The sequence below is a fragment of the Haliotis cracherodii genome, unplaced genomic scaffold, assembly GCF_022045235.1.
Source record: "Haliotis cracherodii isolate W230 unplaced genomic scaffold, xgHalCrac1.p SCAF_34, whole genome shotgun sequence".
Lineage (NCBI taxonomy): Eukaryota > Metazoa > Mollusca > Gastropoda > Lepetellida > Haliotidae > Haliotis > Haliotis cracherodii.
The window spans coordinates 1,234,109-1,261,596 of NW_027266291.1; the positions used below are offsets into that span (position 1 = coordinate 1,234,109).

At 41.6% G+C, this 27,488-nt stretch overlaps 1 protein-coding gene across 1 annotated transcript; it reads left to right on the plus strand.

Moving 5' to 3' along the window:
• LOC139477659 (protocadherin Fat 4-like) lies at positions 1 to 27,155 on the plus strand. Its single transcript, XM_071260036.1, has 27 exons — positions 1 to 64; positions 537 to 1,001; positions 1,914 to 2,157; positions 2,949 to 3,139; positions 3,214 to 3,447; positions 3,732 to 3,982; positions 4,197 to 4,380; positions 6,122 to 6,533; positions 7,619 to 7,812; positions 8,580 to 8,813; positions 9,264 to 9,520; positions 11,832 to 12,018; positions 12,309 to 12,729; positions 12,848 to 13,041; positions 14,299 to 14,526; positions 14,936 to 15,183; positions 17,330 to 17,516; positions 17,660 to 18,080; positions 19,915 to 20,108; positions 21,419 to 21,655; positions 21,815 to 22,053; positions 22,216 to 22,402; positions 22,891 to 23,448; positions 23,690 to 23,804; positions 24,187 to 24,233; positions 26,440 to 26,492; positions 27,069 to 27,155. Exons 1-27 carry the CDS (start codon positions 1 to 3, stop codon positions 27,153 to 27,155), a joined length of 6,333 nt encoding a protein of 2,110 aa, XP_071116137.1.
• Positions 27,156 to 27,488: the final 333 nt, after the last annotated feature.

Sequence of the window (27,488 nt, forward strand, 5' to 3'; positions counted from 1 at the left end):
ATGGCGGTTAGACATATAGTCCTGCTCATACTTGCGCTGATCTGCTTCCAGAACACCAACAGCTGTAAGTTCCACCAATACCTTAACTCTCACAAATTGGTTAACATGTCTGAATATATGTAAGTGATAATTCACCCTCTTGTCGGATCATAAATATAATATTTTGGGAACACAAATCGTACAATGCGAGACTCTTTACATACGATGGTAATACCCTCTCACGCAATGTTTAAAATATTCGGTATTTATGCATTAATTTCACTAACTGAAGTTACCTTAGAAATTGCGTATGAACACAATGATGTAGCGAACCGCCCCATGTATCTTAGTGTCAACTGATATATATGGAAACACAAATCTAAACATATATTTTCCTTTAGGCAATAGTTTATTTAGATAGTATACCTATTTATCTTATTAAAAGTAATTCCTGCCAGTTTACCTCATTTGCGTATGTATCGGGTATGTTCATATAGATCACACTATCCATTACACGATGATTCATAACCATATTTACCATTTGTTTCATCCGAAAGATCGTTGGTCAGGTGTCACAGTCGACAGTAGTGCTTGGTATGAACTGACCAATCTCGATGTAACTATCATCGGAAAGACCTCCTTGATATTTGCCGTCCTTGGCTGCAAAGGAGCAGATCTTGTATTCTATCAATATGTTGACTCGGGAAGCTACGTATATCTGCGTCTCGGCGACGACGACAACAACTACTCCATCATGTTTGCAAACACGCACTGCGACAGCAATGGTTGCTCTCCTGGCGGCTATGAAGTCGCCTCCCACCTGGACTGTAACGCCTACAAGGTGTTCTGGGCGCAGTGGGACAATCAGGGCGGCTTCCAGGTCGGCCATGACAACATCATCGGGGAAAACGCTTTCATGTACATGAACTATAACCTCAACAACGACGGCGTGTTCAATCTGCGGTACGCAAAGATATCTGTCAATGTGGACAACGTGTACGTCAACTGGCAGTTTTATATAGGTAAACATTGCGCTTGTGCTTAACTATCCACTCAAATGCATGAACGGATAAGTAGTGGAATAATATCCACTGTGAAATACGGTCTGATTGGTTGTATGAAAGACGTTGAAAAATGGAATTCGGACCCATGAACTCATTTGGACCTTTGCGGTAATTGGCTTGGTTACGTTAATATTGCAATAATTATATATTTAGATGAATTATTTTTTTCCAATTGCTTGACTTGATTTATGAAATACACTTACCAAACATTACTGTTTTCTGAATTGACACATGTATGACAGCTCACTGAGTGCTTCGAAAATGAACGATAACGTTTTTGAATATGGTAAGTTCCTTACATTAAAGGGCTTTAAGTGTTTGACATTGAGCATTCCTTGTCCATATCTGAAAAAAGCACTTTTATCTATGTTATTGATCATTGTTGACGATATTTGATTCGAACATGTTCTTTTCCAATCGAAATATCAAATGAATGCAAGTTGATATGTTTTATATACGTAGAGGAAGGGTCATGTTGGACTGAATATTTTAACACCTGATGATATTTCTGTCAGCTTTGAATCGAAATGTATATGAGCGTTGTATTACAATGCACGTTTAATAGCAGAATCAGCCTTATCCTTTTACAAATATGCTTTACATATTTCAAACTTTAAAATCTCAAAATCATTTTAAACAGTCACATAACACCATACCCGTTTTCGAAAGTTTCAATACTCAGACTCAGACTCTCCCCTCATAGCGTAAGCCATGACGTACATGTAATCATACAGTTTTCAAAGCGAGGTTAAACACATTCCACACACTTACATAATGAACATTAAAAGTTTCTATTGATTGATTAAAATATTCCTTTGCAAAAGCTTCTTGAAAATAGAACGTCATAAACCTACATATCTTTTGTTTTAGACAATCCACCTGAGATCAGCAATCCTAACCCTGACGGTCTTACAGTGACTAGTTTAAGCGAGGACTCCGCCATCGGTTCCAGCGTCTTAGCATTTACAGGAACCGACCTTGAAAACGACACTCTACTATGGGCAGAACTGAGCTCAGATTCAAACAAGTACACTATTGACTACACTGATGACACGCTTAGAACTAACGCTACCTTCGATTATGAAGCCCAGAACTACTATTCCGTAGTATTAGCGTAAGTGCATATACCATTGATCTGTTTAGATGAAACACTTATACGCACTCAGTAACATGTTTAATGTCATCACGAGTGCCATTGCCAAAGGTTATATATCCCCAGAGAAATATCCATTAGTACTGTGTCTGGCGCATCGGAAGAAGCTTTTTTCAAAACTCCAATACATACAGAATACTGCAACATGTTTTGTCTCTCACACCCCACAGCTCTCTCACATGGCACCAGTCATCCAAGCCTTTCACTGGTTGCGATCAGGATCGAGTTCCAAGTTCTGTTTACAACATATTGTTATATGCATGGCACAGCTCCAATCTATTTTGTGAACTAATAACTCAATAACATCCACCAAAGACAACGAGTTTCAGTTCTGATGTTCGGTACAATCGTGGCGCTCTTAAGATTTGGCTGTCGATTATTCTCCCCTACTCCTGCTGTAACTCCTTGCCACCACACCTATCAAAGGACGGTGTCTATCCATATTCAAATGAAACCGAATGATATCCCTATTTCAAAACTGCTGTCACAATGTATGATGTTCTCATAACAGCGCTGTGGGCATACGTATACGTACAGGCACATACGTAGCGATAAAGAATGTTATATCATTAGTTTAGTATCAGTGTTATGCTCTAGCGCTTTATAACAGATTAGATAAAAAGTTACTGAACGGTAGCACTCGTCCTTCGAAAACGTTATAGCCATGTTCGGTTTGGCATATATATAGTATACATTCAAGGTTCATTTCATGAAGTCTACTCGTGAATCTTTAATTCTCTATCACCTTGCAGTGTGTTTGACGGATCCGAAATAACCAACGCATCCTTTAACATGGAAATAATTGACGTTGATGACACAGTTCCAACGCTCACTATCAACAGTGATCTTACTATGCTCGAGGAACAGCCAGTCGACTACAAGCTGGGAGGCTTCTTCGTTTTGGAGGACCCAGACAGTCAAACATTTACTTACACAGTTTCAGGTGGGTGATCGTCACGCAAAGTCTGTCTATCGTCACTGTCACAATGGTATCATTGTCACTGTTAACTGTTTCAGGTACAGACGAAGCGTTTTTCAAGGTCAACTCTGACGGTGTACTACAAGTAAAATCTCGTGTGGATAGAGAGAGTCTCGGAGCCAGCACCTTGACCTTCACCCTTAATGTTACTGATCCCGGAGGACAGACGACAAGCAGCGACTTGAACATTACAGTAACCGACATTAACGACAACATCCCATCATGTGATGTTGATGTCTATTTCGTACACGTGGAAGAGGCGGGAACAGGCAGTAGGTTTTACGCACGACGTATAACTATATATTTCTGCTTACTGATATAAACTGCAGCTCATCAGGTTTCCATAGCCTTAATGTTATAGCGCCATTACAATAGGCTTCTGGATATTGAATAGGTACAGCACTTAGGGGCGGGGTTGGGTTTTGATTTAAAATGGTCTGGAGAAAAGCTTTCGTTGAATTCATACTCACGACAACTGCCTATATATATTTCTATATCAGCTTTAGATAATACATGTACAGATCATTGTATCAGTTGTTCACGATGTTCCTTCTAGATGTGAAGGTCCTAGATATGGCATGCAGCGACGCCGACAGCGGAGACAACGCTCAAGTGAACGCAAATATATCCGATGGAAACAGCGCTGGGGTGTTCTCAAGTACACAATTCCAAATCTTTGCGGACACAAGTATGATAGACTACGAAGCCCTTCGCAATACTAATTACACCTACTATCTCAGCGTTGATGTCTACGACGTACCGTCTGAAGGCCCAGCTAACACCGGACGTATAACCATCGTTGCTGAGGTAAAAATAACCCTTTCTGTAGTGAACACATGCAGTTTAAGTGTGGAAGATTTTAGCCATGCATGATACCCTGAACGTGTTCTTTAAAGCAATCTAAAAACATAAAATTGAAAAAGAAAATGTGTTTGTACGGAAATACGCAAAGACACACTATTATACACACAGGGACCCAGGTGTATCCGTTGTTCGCAATTGTATTAATCTCTTTGACAAGGTAACCGGCAAGAATGAACATGCGCCGACGTGGACGTCTCCTTCTCCCACGGACGGCAAATTCCCTGACGTGACTGTAAGTGAAGATGCCGTTCCAGGTACAAGTCTTGTCACATACGCCGCCACAGATGCTGACGATGGGATTGATGGTGTTGTCAAATATGAAATCGTCTCCATCACGTCAGGTAAGTCGCGTATATAAACAGAAAAATGTGAGTCCCATACTGTCATATCATAATATCAACAAAACAGCTGCGATACATATGCACACGATGTATGTAAGTCTTTTTCTTTGAAAAGTGTAATTGTCTGTCCAATCTTATAGAACGTAGAATTGATGGTGATCACAGAACATGTTCAATATCTGAATACATATAAGCTAAACGTAGGGGGTAGTGGGAATCTTCAAGGCACATCTTTGGATCTATTTGGTATATCTAATTGGTGCTAATGGTTGATGTGATGAGATTGTGGCGCACTAAGTCGTTAAAGAGGTCGGGAATTCGAAATTTGCACTAATATTGGGTAAAACAACCTCTGTTGGCCATCGTTGACGAATCGACGAATCTCACCCTGACTCATGTTGTTCCTGTCATCAGTTAGAGGTTGATGGATTTGGACGCATACGTCTGCCAATGACGTCCCAGACGTGTTCAATTTGGTGAAGGGTCGGGCCTGGGTGCTGGCCTTTGCATGACTTGGATGTTTTGCTGTTAGATGAATTGGGTCACAATCTTGGCACGATGAGCATGTGCATTATCATCTTGTGCAAATTGTGCAAATATCCCCATGAGTGGTGCAATGGTGTTGTCTCGATAGTATTTACCTATGACTCTGCCCTGGACAATATATAGCGCAGTTCGTCCAGTTATTGAGATACCACCCTATACCATTATGGACCTACCATCTAAAACGATCATGCTATAATTTCCATAATACGCTCAGTAGGACGTCTCCAAACTAGATTCCTTCGGTCATGGAAGTCGAGAGTGAACATCGATTCGTCAGAAAACATGACATTAGCCCAACTTCGATTTTCCCAGTGCTGACGTTCCCTACACCACGCCTCAGATTCAAGTGACGTGCAGTTGGTCTTTTGGTGACACGTGGACGTCGTGCATGCAAATATATTTTTTACAGCTGATTTTGCAACCGATTATAATGCCATCGTTTTGATTAATCTGTCCTGGGTTGGAGTTGTTGCCCTTGAGCGTCCAGAGTAGCGTTGATCATCGAGGTTATCGGGCCCACAATCTGCTGATGACAGATTGAGAAACATGCAGCGTTTGGGCAAGAATATTCAGACGTGTGCCCACCTGCAACATGTTTATGGCACGTAAACGTTCAGCACGTTGCAAACGGCGCATTATCATTGCTGTTGCTTCCTTCATGATTAAAGTGTGTTTGTTGATTGGTTCCAAGAAAGAAATATTCGTCTGTTCACAACCGAGTCTGACAATGGTAAACCTGTCATGCCACCCCTTGCACGTGCTGTCCGAGGTCATGTGCTGCATGTCTCCTACAGTGTTGTGTTTGGTAGTTTGATAGTTGTTCGAAATTATTCTTGCCACACAAATCACTTTTCTCACACTGGTGTATTTTCCGTCACTTTCACCTCAATACATAATATCCCCTACCTTTTTGCATAGTATATATAAGATCATGGTAGTTAGTGCGTGAATAAGTCTGGATTTTACGCCGCTTTGTACAGTTTTCAGCTAATTCTTGGCATTTGAACTTAACTTGGAAGAAACGTTTAACACTTTGGTGAAACCAACGAGCTTAATCAGCCCAAATCTGGGGTTGGAACTAATATCCTTGCGCTATATGGGGACGCGACTGGTAAATATTTGCCCCCTCATGGTTTGTAAGCTTTGGAACAGGTATATCATAGCACAAAGTTAACGTAAATAATTCGTGTTAAAGACACCTCCGCAAGTGCTCCTGGGACGTTCCATATCGTACCCGAGACTGGGGAACTTCGGGTGGCCTCAACACTGGATATCGACACAGGCGTCAGTAGCTACGAAATCGTTGTCAAGGCTGTGGATGGTGGGCCGACACCACAGGAAGTCACAGCAACGCAGAAGGTCAAGGTGGACGCTGCTAATGATAACGCACCGATTTTTGATACCCCCATGTACATGACTGCAGTGGATGAGCCTGCTACTGTTGAAGCTGCTGTTCTGAATGTTGCTGTCACTGATGTGGATGGTGACCCAGTTAGTTTGACTTTGACCGGGGCCTCTCTCTCTTTTTTTGATCTTTCGGGCACAACCATCTCGATCAAGCAGAACATCGATTACGAAACTGACACTTGCTACAACATTGGCATAACGTGAGTAGTTGAGATGACAGTGTAGGCCGTGGTCGACCGACATCGGGAGTCTAAGACTGACATACTGTGTATTCTTGATACCTGAGACAAAACAGGCGGAGTTTAAGACTGGCATACTGTGTATTCTTGATAACTGAGACAAAACGGGCGGGAATCTAAGATTGACATACTGTGTATTCTTGATACCTGAGACAAAACAGGACGGAGTCTAAGATTGACATACTGTGTATTCTTGATAACTGAGACAAAACAGGCGGGAGTCTAAGACTGGCATACTGTGTATTCTTGATAACTGAGACAAAACAGGCGGGAGTCTAAGACTGGCATACTGTGTATTCTTGATACCTGAGACAAAACAGGCGGGAGTCTAAGACTGGCATACTGTGTATTCTTGATACCGGAGACTAAACAGGCGGGAGTCTAAGATTGACATACTGTGTATTCTTGATAACTAAGAGTAAACAGGCGGGAGTCTAAGATTGATATACTGTGTATTCTTGATAACTGAGACAAAACAGGCGGGAGTATAAGACTGGCATACAGTGTATTCTTGATAACTGGGACAAAACAGGCGGGAGTCTAAGATTGACATACTGTGTATTCTTGAAATCTGAGACAAAACAGGCGGAGTCTAAGATTGACATACTGTGTATTCTTGATAAATGAGACAAAACAGGCGGGGTCTATGATTGACATACTGTGTATTCTTGATAACTGAGACAAAACAGGCGGGAGTCTAAGATTGACATACTGTGTATTCTTGGTAACTGAGACAAAACAGGCCGGAGTCTAAGATTGACATACTGTGTATTCTTGATAACTGAGACAAAACAGGCCGTAGTCTAAGACTGGTACACTGTTAATTCTTGGTAACGGAGATGACTATGGTGGTTGTGGCAAAGACATATCAGGAGACTTCTTTAACAACGATTTCACACAATGCAAAAAAATTGTTCTCTTTTTACACGTTTTGGTCGACGAAATTAGATCCCGCTATTCTATTATTTATTTGATAATACATACCATTTGTTGATGCACAAGATTGTGTACAATAATACTGTATTTGTGACATCTCTAACGCGCAGTGCAAGTGACAGCGTGCACAACACGACCTCTGCCCTCACAGTGAAGGTGACAAATACCAATGATGAGGCACCGGCCATACATATCAGCGCTGACAACACTATGTTTGAAGAGTACCCTGTGGGAACTGTAATCTACGGTCTGTACACAGTGTCCGACCCCGATGGTCCTGACAACTTCTCCTACACCCTCAGTAGTATGTATATAACCATCTTTTACAGTAGTTTCTAGTAGCACCCTGTCTTACACCGTCATTAGTATTTAGTGACACCCTGTCAGTGGTATTTAGTGACAACCTGTCATGCACCGTCAGTAGTATTTAGTGACACTCTGTCCTACACCGTCAGTAGTATTTAGTGACACCCTGTCATGCACCGTCAGTAGTATTTAGAGACCCCCTGTCATACACTGTCAGTAGTATTTAGTGAATCCCTGTCATGCACCGTCAGTAGTATTTAGTGACACTCTGTCATGCACCGTCAGTAATATTTAGTGAAATCCTGTCATACACCGTCAGTAGTATTAAGTGACACCCTGTCATACACTGTCAGTAGTATTTAGTGACACCCTGTCATGCACCGGCAGTAATATTTAGTGACACCCTGTCATGCACCGTCATTAATATTTAGTGACACCCTGTCATACACCGTCAGTAGTATTTAGTGACACCCTGTCATGCACCGTCAGTAATATTTAGTGACACCCTGTCATGCACCGTCATTAATATTTAGTGACACCCTGTCATACACCGTCAGTAGTATTTAGTGAGTATTGAAATCCTTTCCTGCACCTTAAGTTGTATTTAATGAAACCCTTTCCTACACCTTCAGCAATATGTATTGAAACAGTTTCTTCTGTGTATAATGAAACCCTCTCCTAACACTGCTACAATCCCTTGAGCCATCTCCTAAACCGTCAGTAATCTCTACTGTAACTCTCATTCTACATTGACATTATTTTCAGACACACACGCTGATCTCTTCACCACCCATAGTGACGGATACCTAGTCATAGCGTCAAGAATTGACAGGGAGACGTTAACCAATGTTGACCTTATGGTGACCGTGGCCGTGGAGGACAGTGCGGGTAACTCGGCTAGTGCTGACGTGACTATCAGGGTACAGGACATTAATGACAACACACCCGCCTGTGGTCAGTCTGTGTTTACCATGGAATTAGAAGAGGCAGGAACTGAAAGTAAGTAAGCTCAGCACAGCAGCATTTGAGTCCGTGAGGTACATCAGAGATATATTTACTAATGTCCAACTCAAAACAGATATTTCCAGATGTCCTACCATCAAATTACTAAGGGACAAGAGCTTGCATAAAGTACCTGCAGAGTCTTGCTCTTATTTGGGAGTGCGGTCTTGAATAAAGACTGTCTCGTGACTCGTGTTGTTGAGGTTACCTTATAGGAGATTGGAAATCTCCACAAGCTGTGTATGGAACAAAGAATGAATGGTCGATCTTTCGGCTTTCAGCCCTGAAGAAAAAACTTTAATGCGCACATCAGTTCCTTATCTTAAGCCGTTAAGTTATTACCGTGAATAAATAATATATGTGCTTGGGTTACATAGCGCAAGACTATATGATATATGAATATTTAAAGCTTCACAAATAAAAGGAGAATGCATTCTTCTGATGTAGGTGCCAAAATGATTAATAACACGCTGGCCTGCACCGACAAAGACTTTGGCAACAACTCCGACATAGTTTTGAACATTACGTCTGGGAATGATGCCAATGTGTTTTGGTATGACGGTCAAGAACTGTGGGGTTCGCCTGACCAGGTTGACTACGAGAGTCTGGACACAGCGGGCTACAAGTTCACTTTGGTTGTGGAGGCCATGGACACACCTGACGATGGGCAACGCAACAGAGGGGTTTTTATCGTTATAGTACAAGTGAGTATGTTTGATAACGTAGGTCTTGTCCATGATCCATTATTTCCAGAGAGAGGGTCCGTTTCAGGAGAAATGAAGTCAGAACTGAGAGGTGATTTTCACACCAGTGTATGGAATGACCGATAATGTAATTTAATCCTTGCAGGGTATATTCAGTATCCTAAGACGATATAAAGTACGCTTTTTGAGTTGCGTTGACGTCGTGACGCTGTTCAAAGTACCTCCCTCATGATCTAATGTAACCATGTTAACATCGTTGTTTTATTAGAGACAACCACGAAGGTGCCTCCACACTTAATATCGATCGGTGAAAGATTTTCTTCAAACTAGTTGAATAATTGAATATTATTTTCTAGGAAGAAATATTGCATGATGATGTCAGCCATCCCTCATGATGCAGGGTGAGCCCAAACGTTCAAACCACAGCAGCCACAAAGTTGGCGGGCGTTGGTGCCCTAGGGATTTATGGCTGTCTCTGAACACATGCATGAGGATTCCTTGAGTAGTTTCATAGCCACATGTTCATCTTTTGTAAGACGTAGAGCATACTGCGGTCAAACCAAACGACCGCTGTTGCTGGATACTGGATACGTCTGAGGCTTTAAATGGGCCTATTCTAAAGAATTTTGTATTTATCATTTTCCATGACGCCCTCTACATATTCCGTGTCGTACCATGGATGGACCGCTGTGTCAAAACCACAAGCATGGCGAAGACGGTAATAAAATGGGCATCCACTGACAATGTGTTGGACATTCTCATTAAATTCATTCCATGATCTACATTTCATATTCACATTTTGATGCAAAATCACACATTGACGGTTTCGAGTTGGAAGTGACTGGTCCTGAGCAGCAAACAGAAAGCATTCTGTTTCTGTTTTCAGGCCAGACGACTTCATCCAAGAGAAGGAGTCTGCAGTGTTGCTGATCTTCTCAACACACTGCACATAAACTCGATGCAGTGGTCGTTCAGATAACCTCTCTTTGAAAAACTGTGTCTGGGCCGATTTGATAGGGCACTTCGCTTGGTTCAGCAGTACAGAACCATCAACAAAATTAACACTGACATTAAGATTATGTCCCACATCCTTGGCTCGTTAAAAAACCGTGGAATGTATTATTATTAATACTATTACGTAAGGGCATTTGTATTGCGTCAAATTACATTCAAGTCAATGTTCATAGCGCTCCAGAGTTGATAAAACTGATGCATGATGTAAAGAACACAATTCCTGTTAGCTCGTAGTATTTCCTGACATGTGTCTTGTAAGTCCACTCTTGAAAGATGGAAGGGTGGGTGACAGTTCTTGAAACAGGTGGTTCCATATCCTCACAGTCTAAAACAGGAAAGATCTCTGACCAAATTATCTTAGTCCGGTTGCATGGATTTCAAACAGATGGGGTTTTTTTGCTCGTCAGAATGGAGAGATCTTTAAGGAGTATATATCTCCTAGAGTTTAGAGATATACTCAGGTGTTGTATTCGTATAGCGCTGGCAAGTGCGAGAGATGTTATACTCTATGCTAGTCTGAAGCAGCATCCAGTGCAGCTGTTTCACAGTTTGTGCAATATGTGAATGTTAGCTAGTCCGGGATACCGGGCTGCTGTATTGTGATTAGACTGAACTTTACTGAGAAGTCTTTAGGATGTTGATAAAAAGGCTATTGCATTAGCCAAGATTACTAATAATTTCACAAGGAGGTGAGTGTTTTTTTGTATGACGATGTCTGATGTTGTACCTGTGTATCTTGCAGATTTATGTTGATACGCGAATCAAGAGTAAGTCCCGGCCTGACATCGCTCTTTTCTCTCCTTTTCTCTCCAACATTCCTATACACGAGAGATTTAATAATAATAATAATAATAATAATAATAATAATAATATGGCGACATACCTCCACACCTCGAAGTAGCATGCTCGGGGTGTATACAGGTGATATAAAACACACAATATATAGGTACAAAAAAAGGAGAGAAATACTTGAATGAATAGTCAGTTGTAACGTGTCCTGAGCAAGAGCTGATTTGAGGCTGAGTTGAAGAGAGTTGCATAGTGAACAGCGGCATCGAGAACCAACAAACTTGAGGTTGTGAGAGGAGATGTTGAGCTGGAGCTTGTCACTTGGTGCACAAACAGGACTATCGCCTGAGATCAGATCTTGGAGATGAAAGGGAGCTGTTCGATGAATGCAGTGATAAGTTAGTCAGGCTGATATTGACGTTTGATCCTAGAGATCTCATCAACTGTAGAGTATGTACGGTAAAGGAGTTCTTTCATATATTTGCATCAACTGATTTTGATCTTTTAGATAACAGGTAAGAATGAATTTGCCCCCATTTTCACATCACCACTACCGGATGGATCGGCACACTTTCCAGATGAGACAGTGTCTGAGAATACCGAACCAGGGTCAACTCTCCTCACCTTCGTAGCTTCAGACGACGACCACGGCGTCGACGGTGACGTGCATTATGAGATCGTCTCAGTTACATCAGGTAAATCAAATGCTGTTAGACGAGCTTCAGTGGGTGTACAGCATAAACTTAAAGAAGAAAAAACATGAAGTTGCAATTCTTAGTAATATATATATATATATATATATATATATATATATATATATATATATATATATATACTGAAGAATCAAATATTGTATACTATAAAACCATGATCGCGGCCTGGTCCCTTGCCTCTTGATTCCACGCTCGGTGATGTCACTGTGGTATTGATGACAGCAGTGTAAACTAACTTTCACTCACTCACCCTTGTACACGTCTGTTTCCAGCTGCTGGAGCTAGTGAGCCCAATCTGTTCAAGATCGATGGCATGAGCGGGATTCTGATTCTGTCAGGATCTCTCGACGCCGACACCGACACAGGCGGCGTGGCCTACTACAGCGTGGTGGTCAAAGCGGTGGATAATGGTGCCACGCCCCAAGAAATCCAAGCTACACAAAAAATACAACTTGGTGGCGTCAACGACAATGCGCCTGTTTTCAATAACACTGACTTCGAAGTGTTTGTCAGTGAAGACGCCAGTGTGAACGACATCGTTTTTGAACTGACGGTCACAGACGCCGACGGTGATAGCGTTACATTGTCAGCAAGTGGCGGAGACGATACTGTGTTTGGCATTAATGGCAACAACATCGTCGTTCTTGCTACTCTAGACTTTGAAACTCAGACATGCTACTATCTGGACATAAGGTATTGCAATTACATAAAATCAAATACAATGTTATTGTATCACAATATATTTGTGCAGATCGCGATTATAGAGTACCGGCCTAATAAATGAACAAAACATTTGGTGTGGATATTTCAGCGCAAGTGACGGTACCTGGAGCAGCGATATTTCTGTGACGATCAAGGTTAGCGATGTCAATGACGAGTCCCCAACCATTACCAAGATAAGCAGCCCGAGCATGGTGGAGGAAACGGCAGTGGGAACAGTGTTGTATGGCTTGTACACTGCCTCTGATCCTGAAGTCGGCGATACAGTTGTGTATTCTCACGGTGGTAGGTGCAGTTGTCCCTGATCTGGCTGTTGCCGTTGCCGCTGTCTGGATTCGAAAAACGAATTATACGTAACACTTAGAAACGTTTCAGTTATATCACTTTCGAATAAAAAAATGAAAATCTATTCCTATTGGTCAAATGGAGGTTTCAAATCAAAATAACAGCCTCTGACAGAAACTGCTTATTGAGAGCCTTTTCACAGTGGAAGCTAATATTTACTGGACGGTACTTCTATCGAATATTTTTCACTTTTCAAATGTACACGGCAGTTCAATTCGGATATACAGTAGACTGTGTAATGCAATGTTGAGGGACGATGGCGAGCTTTACATCCTGAATTTTGATGTCACATAGTCGTTAGCCATCATAGTATTGCTGACTTTGCATTTGAGAACTTAAACGTGTATTGGTGATTCCTAAATTCAAAGCAACAGCCTTCTCTAAAACATTAGACATAACCCATGCAGCCTCGAACATTAGCATTTTATCCTTCCATGATGGATTATTAATAAACATGCTGTATTTTCACATTAGGGCTGGGATACGCTTTCGGTTCGAAATTAAGCGCCTTCTACGCTACAGGTAACGTTGTGCGTCGCAGGATATTTATCTCGTAGGTATATCACACGTTTGTTCAGCTTAGAGTTCTCCTGGGAAACCACTGGACCAATAAACTTCACATGATTGTTCCCAACCATGACACCTGAATATGTTCAAGAGGATCGAACAGATGCCTAATTATACATATATGTTTATGACCATTATAATTACTCAACCAGGGTTCAACATATATTTTCCGGTGTTTGCGAATTTTAGAATTATGACCTTGATTTGACCATTGCGCTTCGGTCCTACTGAAAGCTTAGCAGTCTTATTGTTCAGTCAGTTGTGTTCAAAACGTAGATATGTATTTGTTTAGTTTCTTGTGGAATTCAACAAATATTTAAACTTTGACGTCGTTAATTTGACAATGTTCTTAAATTGTCCCAAAATGCATTTTTGCTCTGTGAACTTCCTCACGCTAAAATTGCCAGGCTGTTGAAACTGAACTTTAACATATATTAGTCTCCTTGTGGTGACATCATATAAGGTGTTAGTGTTTAGTTCCCAGTATGTATGCAGAACAACATTAAATGTCAATGCTGACAGCAACGGTTTTTATATGTGGTTGTCTTTTTGACATTGTGAAATGTTGACTACATATTCAGGTGCCATGACATTAGTTTCATAATAACTCGCGCTGTCGGTCTTTCACAGGTACAGATGCCAGCTACTTTACCATAAGTGCCAGTGGAGATCTTATAGTTGGGAAGCGTGTTGACCTCGAGGCTGGCATTTCGAACTTGAGTATTGATCTGACGGCGACAGATGCTGCAGGCAACGCCGTTACGGAAACTCTGGCCATAACGGTAATCGACGTGAACGACCACACCCCATCGTGTGACAAGGAGGTGTATGAGCTGGAGTTGGAGGAAGCATCGGGAGGTATGGCAGGACCACCAGGAGCTACATGCACAGTCAATAGTACATCTTTGCTCCATTAATGTTACGCTGAGCAAAACAAAGTGAAACCAAATGAATCAATATTTATGTCCTTGAGAAAGCGATAAACTGTCTTCCGTTGGATGCAAATATGTAGATACAATGTATATGCCACGTCATTATTGACCTGAAATAATCACCACGGCACATATGGACGCACAGGCTTAACGTGTTTGAATTGTTGAAAAATTATAAGCAAATGCGTTATGGGGTCATATATCTATCGTTCAAAACGTGTTCATGCATGTTTTCATCTTTTCTTTTCTGAACAAATATCCCAGGTAACTGGAGACAAGTGCTCATAAGTTTAATTTACAAGAGCAGCTCTCTATATGTGAGTTTTTTACATCAGCCGACGCAAAACTAATGGACGCCATCAGCTGCATTGACGTGGAGACGAGCACAGTAACTTTGACAGTAGCGGGGGGTGATCCAGACGGGGTGTTCCGCTATGACGGGTTGGAGTTATGGGGTGCTGCCGACAGCATCGACTACGAGAGTCTTGGGGCAACGGGGTACAAATACTACCTCTCAGTTGCCGTTACTGACGAACCAACAGCCACGCCAGCCAACACAGGCCACATTTTAGTGATTGTCAAGGTGAGGCGGGCCGAGCATGTTCTTCATTTATTTTCATTAATAACACCTTAGCTAATAGATGACAGACTTGAAAAAAGAATTTAGATATACTGGTACTTCTTAGATATAGATTTTTTTATTTCTAAAGGAAATGCATTTTCAAAAACAACAACATTTTCATGAATGTTTACGGAGAGTTACGATCATTTGAAAATAAAAATGTCTGAACAATTTCTTGATACATAGAAGTAGCACGTATCTGAATAAGCAAGGATAAGATATATGGATGAACAACTTCTTTATCAAAATCAAAATTAGGAGCGACGTTTAATTGTAGGTTTAAACAACGTTATCAAGAAAGAGATGTGCAGAGTAAGGTTGACAAGCATATACACTGGCATATGAGGCAGTGTTTATACAGTTGAGTAGATCGGGTAGATCGGGTTGGAGTTACACTGGAGTAGAGAAGGCTGTTATGTACACAAAAAGGGTAAACATCTCAACCGCTGAAGTCAGTAGTATAAACAAAAAGGACTATGACTGATAGGTGTCTTTTGGTCTACATTTCCAAACAATATAGTTACACCAATAAATGAATAAATAAATAAACAACAGCACTGAAAAACACAGCATTTACAATAATGACTTAATCAAATCTTTTAGTTCTAAATATGTTATGTTCGACCTTGGAGAAAAGTTTGTTTTCTTTTATTGTTCACAACGTCAACGCCAGAGAATAGTCAGTATCGAAAAATTTGCCCATACATATTTCATGAGCATAGGTTTCTGAATCCCTATCACAGTGATAATCCCAGGTGTTCGCAAAAAGGTGAGCTCATCCTTGTCACAAACACATAAAAATACAAGCCAATAGATCACCTGAAAAAAATACGGAACATATCGTACAAGTCATAATAGGACATGGGACACGATTTTTGTCTCCGGTGCGTCAAATTTGGAAATGTCCTCTACATGTCAACCATTAACATTCTGCGTTACTGGGGCCTTAGGTGTTGTAAATTTGATCAAACTTGTCGTGTGACGCTCTTTGAAATCTTCGTAGAAAGAGCATGCCAGATTGTATCTAAAAGGTTGAGAAATGTAGACACCAAACGCTGGAGCTACTGGAATAATGCTCGACATATGGGGAAAGTTAAAGTCATCTCTCTTGTCATACAGTTTTGTGTAGAGTGCTGTATCACTTAGAATCATTATGTTACCGATTATGCATACTATATCATATTTAGTATACGACACATGGTACGAGGAAAATCTTTCCATATTGAAATTGGCAAGATAAGGGAGTCGCTGCACAACATGAATACGCCCATGTCCTCTTGATGTCATATTTCTCCTGACATATATCCTATCATGATAGGCATGTGCACTATCGAGTCTCTTGCTCGCTTTGAATAATTGGCTCCGATTTACGTTTAATCTTCGTTAGTGACAACAAAGTTTCTTTTCGCTAAATGCTTTCCTCCCAAGTAGCTGACAATCTGTCAACTTTTCAAAGTAAGTCTGAACTACGCTCTGTTCTAGTACGCCTAGATATAACGACATCCTCGATATCTTCGTCCGGGATGTTGGGCAATGCACACATCCATTCTGGTTTGCGCCTTCTATGTTGTTCTGACTCATTGGCTTTTACGGTCAGGTGATGACGGTAGTGTCATGTAGCGGCGCTACTGTCGTCTTTACTCTGTGACATTCTCCTGAGTAGCACCACAGAAGGGCTGCTTCAACTTGTCTTATAGTCACCTGCTCATAATACTACTGTATAGCAAATGAATTTACACAGAGAATATACTTAGTCCACGATGAATCCAGGGAGCCGGACAGTACAGTGCTCGAACGAGTGCTATGTAACCATTGTCGATACACCTTTGATCAACATATGTTTATACATAGTGTATGTGCGTGTCACATTGGTTAAATCAAAGGAATTGTGACCGAAACAATTTTAATCAGTTGATAGGTTATTCACCTGTACTATTCATCAAAAGACTAATGTTGGTCTTTCCTGTATACCACTTACGTCTACGTTCTCGAGCGACGTTGATGCTAACTCGGCCAACTTTCATATCGATGCATCTTCTGATGGGAGGTGTGGATAACACAACATTTTGTCCTATACTATATATATGTATGGTATTTCTATCACAAGGTGACGGGAAAGAACGAGCATACCCCCGCGTGGGGCAGTGCGTCCCTGGACGGTACGGGTAGCCTTCTAGGGGTGGTGGTATCTGAGGACGCAGTCGTAGGAACGACCGTGACGACTTTGGTGGCTGAAGACGACGACCAAGGGCTGGATGGGCAAGTCAGCTTTGAGCTTGTCTCGGTTACTTCAGGTACAAATACGTCTTTGCACACATCTCGTGGATTCTGGAATTACAATTGCAGTTATAGAATAACACAAAATGAATATACGTAACATGTTGCAATCTCTCCTTCGACTCCGATTCCACAGACAACTTACGGTTACATTTTCCAGATACCGGTGCTTCGGTATTGGACAAATTCTGGCTAGACCCTGGGACTGGAGACCTCATCATTGCTACACTGCTGGACGCTGACTCCACGACAGGAGGCGTGATATACTACGACATTGCTGTGAAGGCTGTGGACGGTAACACCACGCCACTGGAAGTCCAAGGAACACTGAAGGTGACAGTCAACGCGGTCAATGACAACGCCCCAAACTTCTCTGACACTGAGTTTAAAGCGACTGTTCCTGAGGACGTCACACCTGGTTACAACGTCCTAACCCTGACGTTAGACGACGTCGACGGTGACACTCCGACATTGACTGTTGTCGGTACATGGTCAAGCCTGTTTGAGGGCGATGGGACGAACATTCTGACCAGTGATAAACTTGATTATGAGACGGAAAAGAGTTATTCTGTACAAGTTAGGTAAGTCGTTATTGGTCAGTGACAAATGCGAATTGGGTCATAACGCCGCTATTTTCCAGAAATCGTTTTTTAAATTTGTAACCATGTGATAGGGTTCTTGATAATTCTGTAAATTATTATGTATAAATGTAAAACCAGTTACTGATAAGTATACTTAGAATTCATACCCTCCGACGTGTATGTGTATTAATCAATGTCTGTACATGTGAGGCAAAAGGACTGTAGTACATACCACATTCGTTTGATTATGAGGCTAATCACTAAAAAATGAGGTTCGTCTGTGCATTATTGCATAATACATAAACTTTAACAATTACGTAAATTTAATGCACCTGCATTGTTTAACAAAGGCTTATAATTAAGGGTATTTGGATGTACAAAATGTTATTTATCAAAGTACAGGTATCTATTTGGCATTACATAGATTAGAAATTCGAGAACAAAATTATACTCGTCTTCTATTTTATTTTGGTAGACAAGCAGACAGACTTTTTCTTCTCGTTTGGATACCTATATATATCTACCAGATTCAATAAATAGATCATGAGACGAGCATCGAAACTTTGACAATGAAATTCGAAATGACTTCACATAAACACAATAGAAACAGTGTTTTCAAAACATCACCGAGTCTTTGTGTAAAATATCTAATAAATAAAGAGTGTGATTCCACATATTGTTCACACACCAAACATAACCATAACCAATCCTTAACAACACTTATTTGTTTTAAATCTGTTGCACAATAAGAGTTTTCTGTTGTTATAATAAAACAACATCTTATTATAGCATTTCTCAGGTAGTCCAAAAGATGGCATGTTTAATCATTTTAGCCATGTACATTGAGAATCTCACACATTCCGCAGAAAGCATGACACAAGGTGTGTTTGCCGTTACACCCAAACAATTCATGAAGGCACGTAGAAGTGTTATGTCCCTATCGTATCCAAAAAAATATTTTCCCAAACTTTTGCCATATATGACAATATCAAATATATTATTCATAACAAAATATACACCTAAATAAAAAAGGAAATGTAAGACAGATGGTCTAGAGCGTTAATTTATTGAAGTATGCCAAATATGTCTGAAACTAAGCTTTTTATGAATTGACAAAAATATTCGGTTTGTGACATATACACCTAAATATTTATATTAGATAGATACGCAATGAATTGCAAAAAACAATGAAGAACGAAGCATGGTTTATTTCACGATAAAACATTGTTCTGTCATGGCGTCATTTCTGGAGATTCGAACATGCGCTCCCAACTTGTTATTTTTGAGAGAGAAGTGTCCAGTGAGTTGTTCGCCATAGCTTTAACTAGGCAACACACATATACTCCATGGTCGAACGATCTCATCCAAACGTGGCTGAGATATGACTAGGCAACACACATATACTCCATGGTCGAACGATTTCATCCAAACGTGGCTGAGATATAACTAGGCAACACACATATACTCCATGGTCGAACGATCTCATCCAAACGTGGCAGAGATATAACTAGGCAACACACATATACTCCATGGTCGAACGATTTCATCCAAACGTGGCTGAGATATGACAATCGGTATTGGGAGAAAAAAGGTACAGATAATCGACGTGAAAATTGTGAGAAATACCACATTTAACCCCCTTGTTCATCAAATGTCGGATTCTATTCAGGGAGTCATCATTATTTAAATACGGGTTAATATTTTTCAAGCTTGTGCATTTTATAAATATCCTTAGAGATTGTGCATAATATAGATATCTTTCCTAAGAATGTCGGCCATATATTAAACAGTATTTTTACGTGTGGTACATACACACATATTCTTCCACTGACAGGGCATCTGATGGCGTGCACACCACAGATCACTTCGTGACCATTGAAGTGACGGATGTCAGTGACGAACCCCCGGTACTGTCTGTGTACGTCGGGGTAACGGTGGCAGAAGAGCTTCCCCCAGGGGTCATCATCGGGGATGTCTTCAGTGTCACTGACCCAGACACAACCGATACCTTCACATACAGCCTCTCAGGTTGCAAAACCAGACCGTCACAGTTCAATACTTGTGGTAGTTGTGTGGTAGTGCTGAAATGGGCTTTAAAGATTACTGCACTTATAATGCATGCACGTGTGTGTGTATGTGCTTGCACAAGCCAGTTTAATAGTTCCAGCGCATTGAGAAAACCACGCCGCAGTTTCACATAGATACCCCGCTCCGTAACAGTGATGCTGAGCTGATCAGTGCTTGTTTTAGGCGCCAGGCCTGGGAACAAGTACAATGTTTTAAACGTCGTTTGGTATGACGCGGTCGGGAATCGATGGACAGTTGAAGTAGTAGTAGTAGTAGTAGTAGTAGTAGTTGTAAGGTGAGGTGAAATAAGGTTTAACGTCGCGTCCAGGATTATTACACTTATATAGCGACGTGCATGAACGCGCGCGTGCGTGCGCGCGTGCGTGCGTGTGTGTGTGTGTGTGTGTGGCTGCTTGTACTAGACCGAGCTGATGCCGATTTATAGTGCTAGCACACTGAGATACAATGCCGCAGTTTAACATGAATACCCAACTCAGACACTGTATACTGACTCCGAGCCGACCAGTCCTTGTTTTAGCCCCTTAATGCCGAGCGCCAGACAGGGTAACAACAAGTACCATCTTTTAACGTCTTTTGTATGACGCGGCTGGGGATCGACCTCCGGACCTTCCGCTCTCCGGGCGGACGCTCTACCACTAGACCACGGAGGCGGTCAGTAGTAGTAGTAGTCGTAGTAGTCGTAATAGTAGTCGTAGTAGTCGTAATAGTAGTAGTAGTATTCTACTCGTAGTAGTAGTAGTATTCTACTCGTAATGTAGTAGTAGTAGTAGTTTAGTAGTACTATTTAAAGTAAAGTAGTAGTAGTAGTAGCAGCAGCAGTTATGTAGTAGTATTGTCGTAGAAGTGTCGCAGTGTGCAATAGAAGTAGAAGCAGAGGTTTTCATGAAGCCTTCTCCTAAAATAAGGACTTGGGCTGGGTTTTTTACCATGGCTGATTTTAATAGGTTATGTACACGTAAAATCATTGCAAACATATGGTAACAAATCATATATGCTCATGGAAACCACGAAATTGTCAGATAAATACTATATTGCCTTCAGGCCGTCGTGTGAAAAATGTAATAAAGTCCTGATTGCGACCATTTACTTGCTGTCCATGAATTCCTCACTCATGATTCGTCACATGTAAAACAGAAGCATTGCTGGCGGTATTGTCATGCAGTGATCATTCATTAAACACATGCGTTTGCCCCTCAGTATGTTGTTGTAGATATGCAGAGTGTACGTGCTCAACTTCTTGTTCCTGCCAGGCTCCCACAGTAGCGTCCTGGAGATCAACGAGACGACCGGCCACCTGTACGTACTCAGCAACATTGACCGTGACGGGGGAGTGGCTTATTTGGACGACCTGCTCCTCACAGTTACCGACTCTGCTGGCCTCACTGACACAGCCACCTTCAGACTCGACATTACTGACATCAACGACCTGACCCCGATGTTTTCTCAGGCTGTATACTCTGCCCAGGCAACTGAAAACAGCGCCAATTGTGATTATACAGGCTAACTCAATAAACACAGGATAAATCATATGGGTTTTATTCAAATGTCTCGTAGTATTTCTGGTGAACAGATAAAAACAATATTGATGTATGCATGTTTCACTGGCCTTTAATGGTAAAACAACGGGTTTTTTTTAAATTTGTCAGCAAAACTACTCCAGCTGCCTTGTACTGATGACGACTCGGGCATCAATGGGGAAGTTTCTCTCTCAATTACTGCTGCCGACAACCCTGATGGTATTTTCTCGTTAACCGGGTCTGACTTTTATGCTAATGGTAGCCTCATGGACTACGAGGCCACTGCGTCCTACAGTATCACTGTCCTCTGCGTGGATTCTGCGGATTCCGCGACGGCCAAGACAGGGGTGACGGTTGTACAGATCCAGGTCGGTGCACACTATACATCGCGGAAATGATATCTCCTACGTTAGCGCCGATATGTTTGTAGTTTACTCTTATGGAAATAGCATGATCATTGTGATTGCTGAGTATGGGTACAATGTGTGACAAAACTTCCAAATGAAGTGACTACATTCTCACTATTTAAGGTTGTTGGTGAAAATGAGTTCGAACCAATCTGGGATACACCCGTTCCTGACAGTAGCGAGATGTTTACCGGAGTGAGCATCAGTGAAACGGATGCACCAGGGACACTTATTGAGACATTCAGCGCAACAGATCAGGACGGAGGAGTCGATGGCGATGTCACCTACGACATCATCTCCATCACTTCCGGTATTGTGGACTCATGTTTCCATGTAGTCGAAAATGTTTTAATATGAAATAATTAAACCAAGTGCACGTAAAAAGACACTAACGTTATTAATGAATAAGTGTATGATTGGTTGGTTGGTTTGCTGCTTAAAGCCGAACTCAGCACTATTCCGGTGGTCTGTAAATAATCGAGTCTGTACCAGACAATCAAGTGATTGATATCATGAGCATCGATCAACACAATTGGGATCGATGAAATGTATCAACCAAGTCAGCGAGCCTGAGCACCCGATCCCGTTAGTCGCCTTTTACGACAAGCATAGTCGCCTTAGCCGGTAAGCTGAAGACCTATTCTACCCCGGATCTTCACGGGTCGAATAAGTGAATGAATGCTGATTGCACAATGCCCTTTTTTTTCTTGGCTGATGGTGCAGGTCATTGCTGGACTAGTGCCTTATACAGGTTTACATTACCACTTCCTTCCAGATTGTTTACTTTTATTTGTTCAGCTGAGTCAACAATGGCCTCCGGACTCTTCAAAATGGACAAGGATCACGGAACGCTCACGACTGCAGTACATCTCGACGCAGACCTCGACACGGGAGGGTCAGCATATTACAACGTGAAGGTTCGGGCGAAAGATGGGGGTTCGTCAAGCAGAGAGGTTACCGGCACAATCCGCGTCACAGTGACTGATGTTGACGACAACGGCCCAACGTTCACAGAACATCTGTTCTCGGGAACTGCTAGTTGTTCGAATGTTGTCAACGACGTTGTTGCTAAGGTGACGGTTGGAGACGCAGACAAAACTGTTGGGGCTAGTATCTTCTCTCTGTCAGACAGTAGTACTTTGTTTGCTGTGAACGGATCGACGGGCGATGTTTCGTTACTGAAGGCGCCCGAAATTTTACCAATTACTGATCTACGACAGTTCGTGGTCGTGGAAGCCATATCCAGCAGCAACAGTAACCTGAATGACACGGCAACCGTCTACGTCAAGTTCGACTACTGCGGATCCACGACCGCTGCCACCACAGCAACCTCCACCACCACAACAAAAACACCAGGTTAAAGAAACTGCTCTTGCTTTTTTTATCCTTTTCTTTATACCCGGTATTTGAGTTCAATTCTTTAGGTTATCATTAACATTATTATAATGATAAATAATCATCAGTGGTAGTGGTAGTAGTAGTAGTACGTTGTAGTAGTAGTAGTACGTTGTAGTAATAGAAGTATGAACAATGAAGAGTATTTACGTGTCCACTTCTTATTGTATACCTGAGGTGTTCTTGTCTACTTTGCCAACAGCTCCTACCTGTGAGCCGGGGTTGAACACAGAGGTGATAGCGCTAGCAGCTCTATGTGGACTGATGGGAACAGCCATGGGTGTTGCGGTCTTCCTTAATGCCAGGAGTATGATGGCGTAAGTGTTTTCACAGGTATCCTTAACCATCAGATGGATAACATCACCATTACCTTCAAATGATGTTGTGTGGGCAGCAGGTTCTGCATCACATTGATGCTGCCATCACACACAGCTGTAATTCATATGTCAGATAACATATTCGGGTTATAATATGTAATAATAATAATCATCATCATCATATTCATATTCATCATATTCATGATCATAATATAAATGATAATAAAATATGTGGTTTGGGTCGATTTCTCGTTTATAAAAAAAACCTGTTGCGGAAGAGAAAGTTGGATCGACACTGTTATGAATATATCTTTCGCAGTAAACTCACACAAGTGTCATGTTTTGTTCTTAATGTGACTGATGCTTAATATCTGCTTTTCAGGACAAAGCCATTGCCCCTCTCATCTTCTCTGCCCAACAAAGGACAAGGTAAAAACAACGCTAACCACAGTCACCTCAATATATGACTCTTTCCTTTATATCAGACCTGAAAGAGCTGTATATCAGACATGACAAAAAAAGACTCCGTCTTTACTTAACCACAAATTCCTGCCCAAATCATTATGCTTTCGCCTCCAAACTGTTATTTAAACACACCAAGGACCGGTGCGTCCTTAACGACGACGCTACACACATACTCTACATCTGCTCTGAACGTATTCTCATCAGAACATAGGACTCTCCGCTGGCTGTTCTGTCATTGGTGTGCAGTGCGTGCCGTCGACGTCGATGCTGGCGTGTGAACGTGAAGGGTTTATAGGCCCGAATACAGTAAAGCCAACAGTTGACAAGATGTGCAGGGCAGTTGATGCTGGTGACAATAAAACATATGGTTCATTACAGGAAGAATACGCAAATAACGATTTTTCTTTGGTGTGCCCCACGTGATTTGCATGTCACAGGTCTGACCACCGTATGCCGGATCACAGTTGATTTCTGGACTCTATGCGTTGACGAATGTTGTTTTATACTAACATGCTTCCTATGATCATGATGCTCGTGCATTTCCAATATTAAATTCATTTTACACGGGATTCATTTCAGTTGCACCATTGTCTTTTGCAGTTCTCAGACTGACTTCGCATGATTAGGAAACGTTATTTCGGGTTCGATTCCAAATTCTAAATTTCTTTTGCTTGTGAGGGTATATCCATATATGCTCAACGACAAAACTCAATATTGTAGTACATGTATGGAATCAAGTCACAAAAACGCAACTGCTACAGAAAAGTATGCATTCCATGCAAAAGTTTACTTTTATGCAAGCCCCATGCATTTCACTACCCAAGAATAGGTATAAAAACATGTGCGTTAACGGGATTCCATATGCATTGTTTAGCATCGTGCTGACAACAACCACTCAGTAAAACAACAAAATTACGCAATTATTCAACATTACGAATTGCCACGCCTGTCCGAAAATGAGCGTCTGCGAGCCATTGGTATGCTTGAAGCAGGATCGAGTCAACGTGATGTTGCAAGACTATTTAACGTCCACAGGAACACCATTTGATGTTTATGGCAACGTTGGCAACAGACAGATGCAGGCAGAGACCATCCTCGGAGTGGCAGGCAACGCGTAACCATTAATCGACAAGACAACTGGATTCGAACAACACACCTACGAAATCGATTCCAGCCTTCGACGAATATCTTCACAAACCGTACGTCGTCGTCTCAGATGTGCAGGGATTGTCGCCAGGAGACCTGCAAGACGTCCCATTTTGGCAGGAAACCACCGTCAAGCACGTCTACGGTGGTGCAGACAGCGTCTACGCTTGACGGCCATGCAGTGTGGACAAGTTCTATTCCTTGACGAGTCTCGTTTTCACCTCAGCCACAGCGATGGACTGATTCGAGTGTATCGACGTCGAGGTTAACGTTACGTCAATCATTGTGGCATGGAAGAAGATCGGTTCGGGGGTGGCAGCGTTATGGTATGGGGTTGGATTACAGCAAAACAGAGGACCCGTTTGATAGTGATAGAGAGAAATCTCAATGGACAGCGCTACCGCGACGAGATCATCAGCCCTGTTGTTCTACCGTTTTTGTGTCGTCACGGACCAGGCATTACCTTTCAACATGACAACTCCCGACCTCATATTGATCGACTTGTTCAGGATTCTCTTCAACAAAACAATGTGAATGTCATACCCTGGCCGGCTCGCTCCCCTGATTTCTCACCAATCGAGCACATTTGGAATGAAGTGGGTCGGCGCCTTCGACGTCAACCACGTGTGCCACAGACACTCCAGGAATTTCGAAACATGCTCCAGCAGATATGGACAGATATCCCACAGGGCGCTTGGTCCATTCCATGAGACGAAGATGTGTTGCTTGCATCGCAACCAGAGGTGGACACACACGCTATTGATTTGTAAATTGACATTTTGGCACGTTCATGTTTTTTTATGAAATCACGCATTTCCTAAAGTCAGTATGTCAAATTAAACCATTTGAACACTTACAGGAGTCTTTTATCTGTTGCAAACAGAAATTGTTTCAGATTTGGTAAAAAACATAACTTTGCATTAAATCTTATTCAGTGTCACAGGAACTTTTGTTGTTCAGTATAGATACTTGTGATCAGAAGGGCCATGCAATGTTTATGCCTCACGAAACATTTCATTTCCAGGTGATTTTGAACGTCCCCTGGAAAACTCTGGCAAAATGGAAGTGGAAGATCTGGTACTGTATGCATAAGAAGTTCGCTCTTGCATGTTTGGCGAATATTAGGCACATATATGAGAACCTTATATATCAAAGTTGATGTGATCAGCAGTTGTCATAGTCCTCATCGTGAGGTCACAACTGAATAATGATGTTAACGAAGTTTGAAAGTGAAATAGTAATAATAAAATACTGTTTTAATCAAGATCGAATGATAAATAGATTACGAAGATGAACTGCGAAAATATATTCTAACAACTAACATTCAACAAACATTTCACGTGGTCAACGTAAAGAAGAGTAAAGCAAGGAATTATTCTGATCCTTTTACGGATGGTCCCAAACACGGCTATATCAAATACGGATATATAATACTCACAATATATGATAGTTGGTCATCTGAAGGAAGTAAAATGGGCAATCGTCTTTGCCAATTATTGTTTAATGCTCTGAACGATCCTGAATATGAACTGTCGTCAGCTGGATTTACTCTAGCTTTCACCTACGCGTGTATGATAAGGAAACAGCTCGTGTCCCAAGCTGCATAATGTTTGTCATGAAGAAGTGTAATGATATAAATGCTTTGTTTTACAGACGCTGAAAGACCCTGCGGATCAGTTCGTGTTTGACAGTCTCCCGCCCTACTCTAATGTCGGAGGACGTTTTGAACAGCTTCCTTGACGCCATTGCACACCATTGACCTTTGTTTTAACAACTTCTTTAGTGCGGTCACGCCTCTTTGCTTGAACAACTGCATATATTTTACACGTAACCCCATCTGTTGCCGTTTTTTGTAATCATATTAGTGTCTTGGTATTGTATACAACGTATAAGAACAACAAACGCCATGTATGGTGTGCATCTTACAGAGAACCTTACAGTTAACTCGCCGATGTCCTTTGCGCGTCATCTAACCCTCATGTCTGTACCTCAACTAAGAAGAGCTACCCCTAGGGTTTGTAATTCGACTTGTGTAATAGGATCTGTTATTGTTATTTATTGCTGGTGCCACCC

Bases quoted from the DNA above. Each gene is read 5' to 3' on its own strand.
- LOC139477659 (XM_071260036.1), top strand. From the start codon at position 1: ATGGCGGTTAGACATATAGTCCTGCTCATACTTGCGCTGATCTGCTTC. The intron at 4,381-6,121 runs GTAAGTCGCGTA...TTCGTGTTAAAG, and splicing joins AATCGTCTCCATCACGTCAG to ACACCTCCGCAAGTGCTCCT. The intron at 12,019-12,308 runs GTAAATCAAATG...GTCTGTTTCCAG, and splicing joins GATCGTCTCAGTTACATCAG to CTGCTGGAGCTAGTGAGCCC.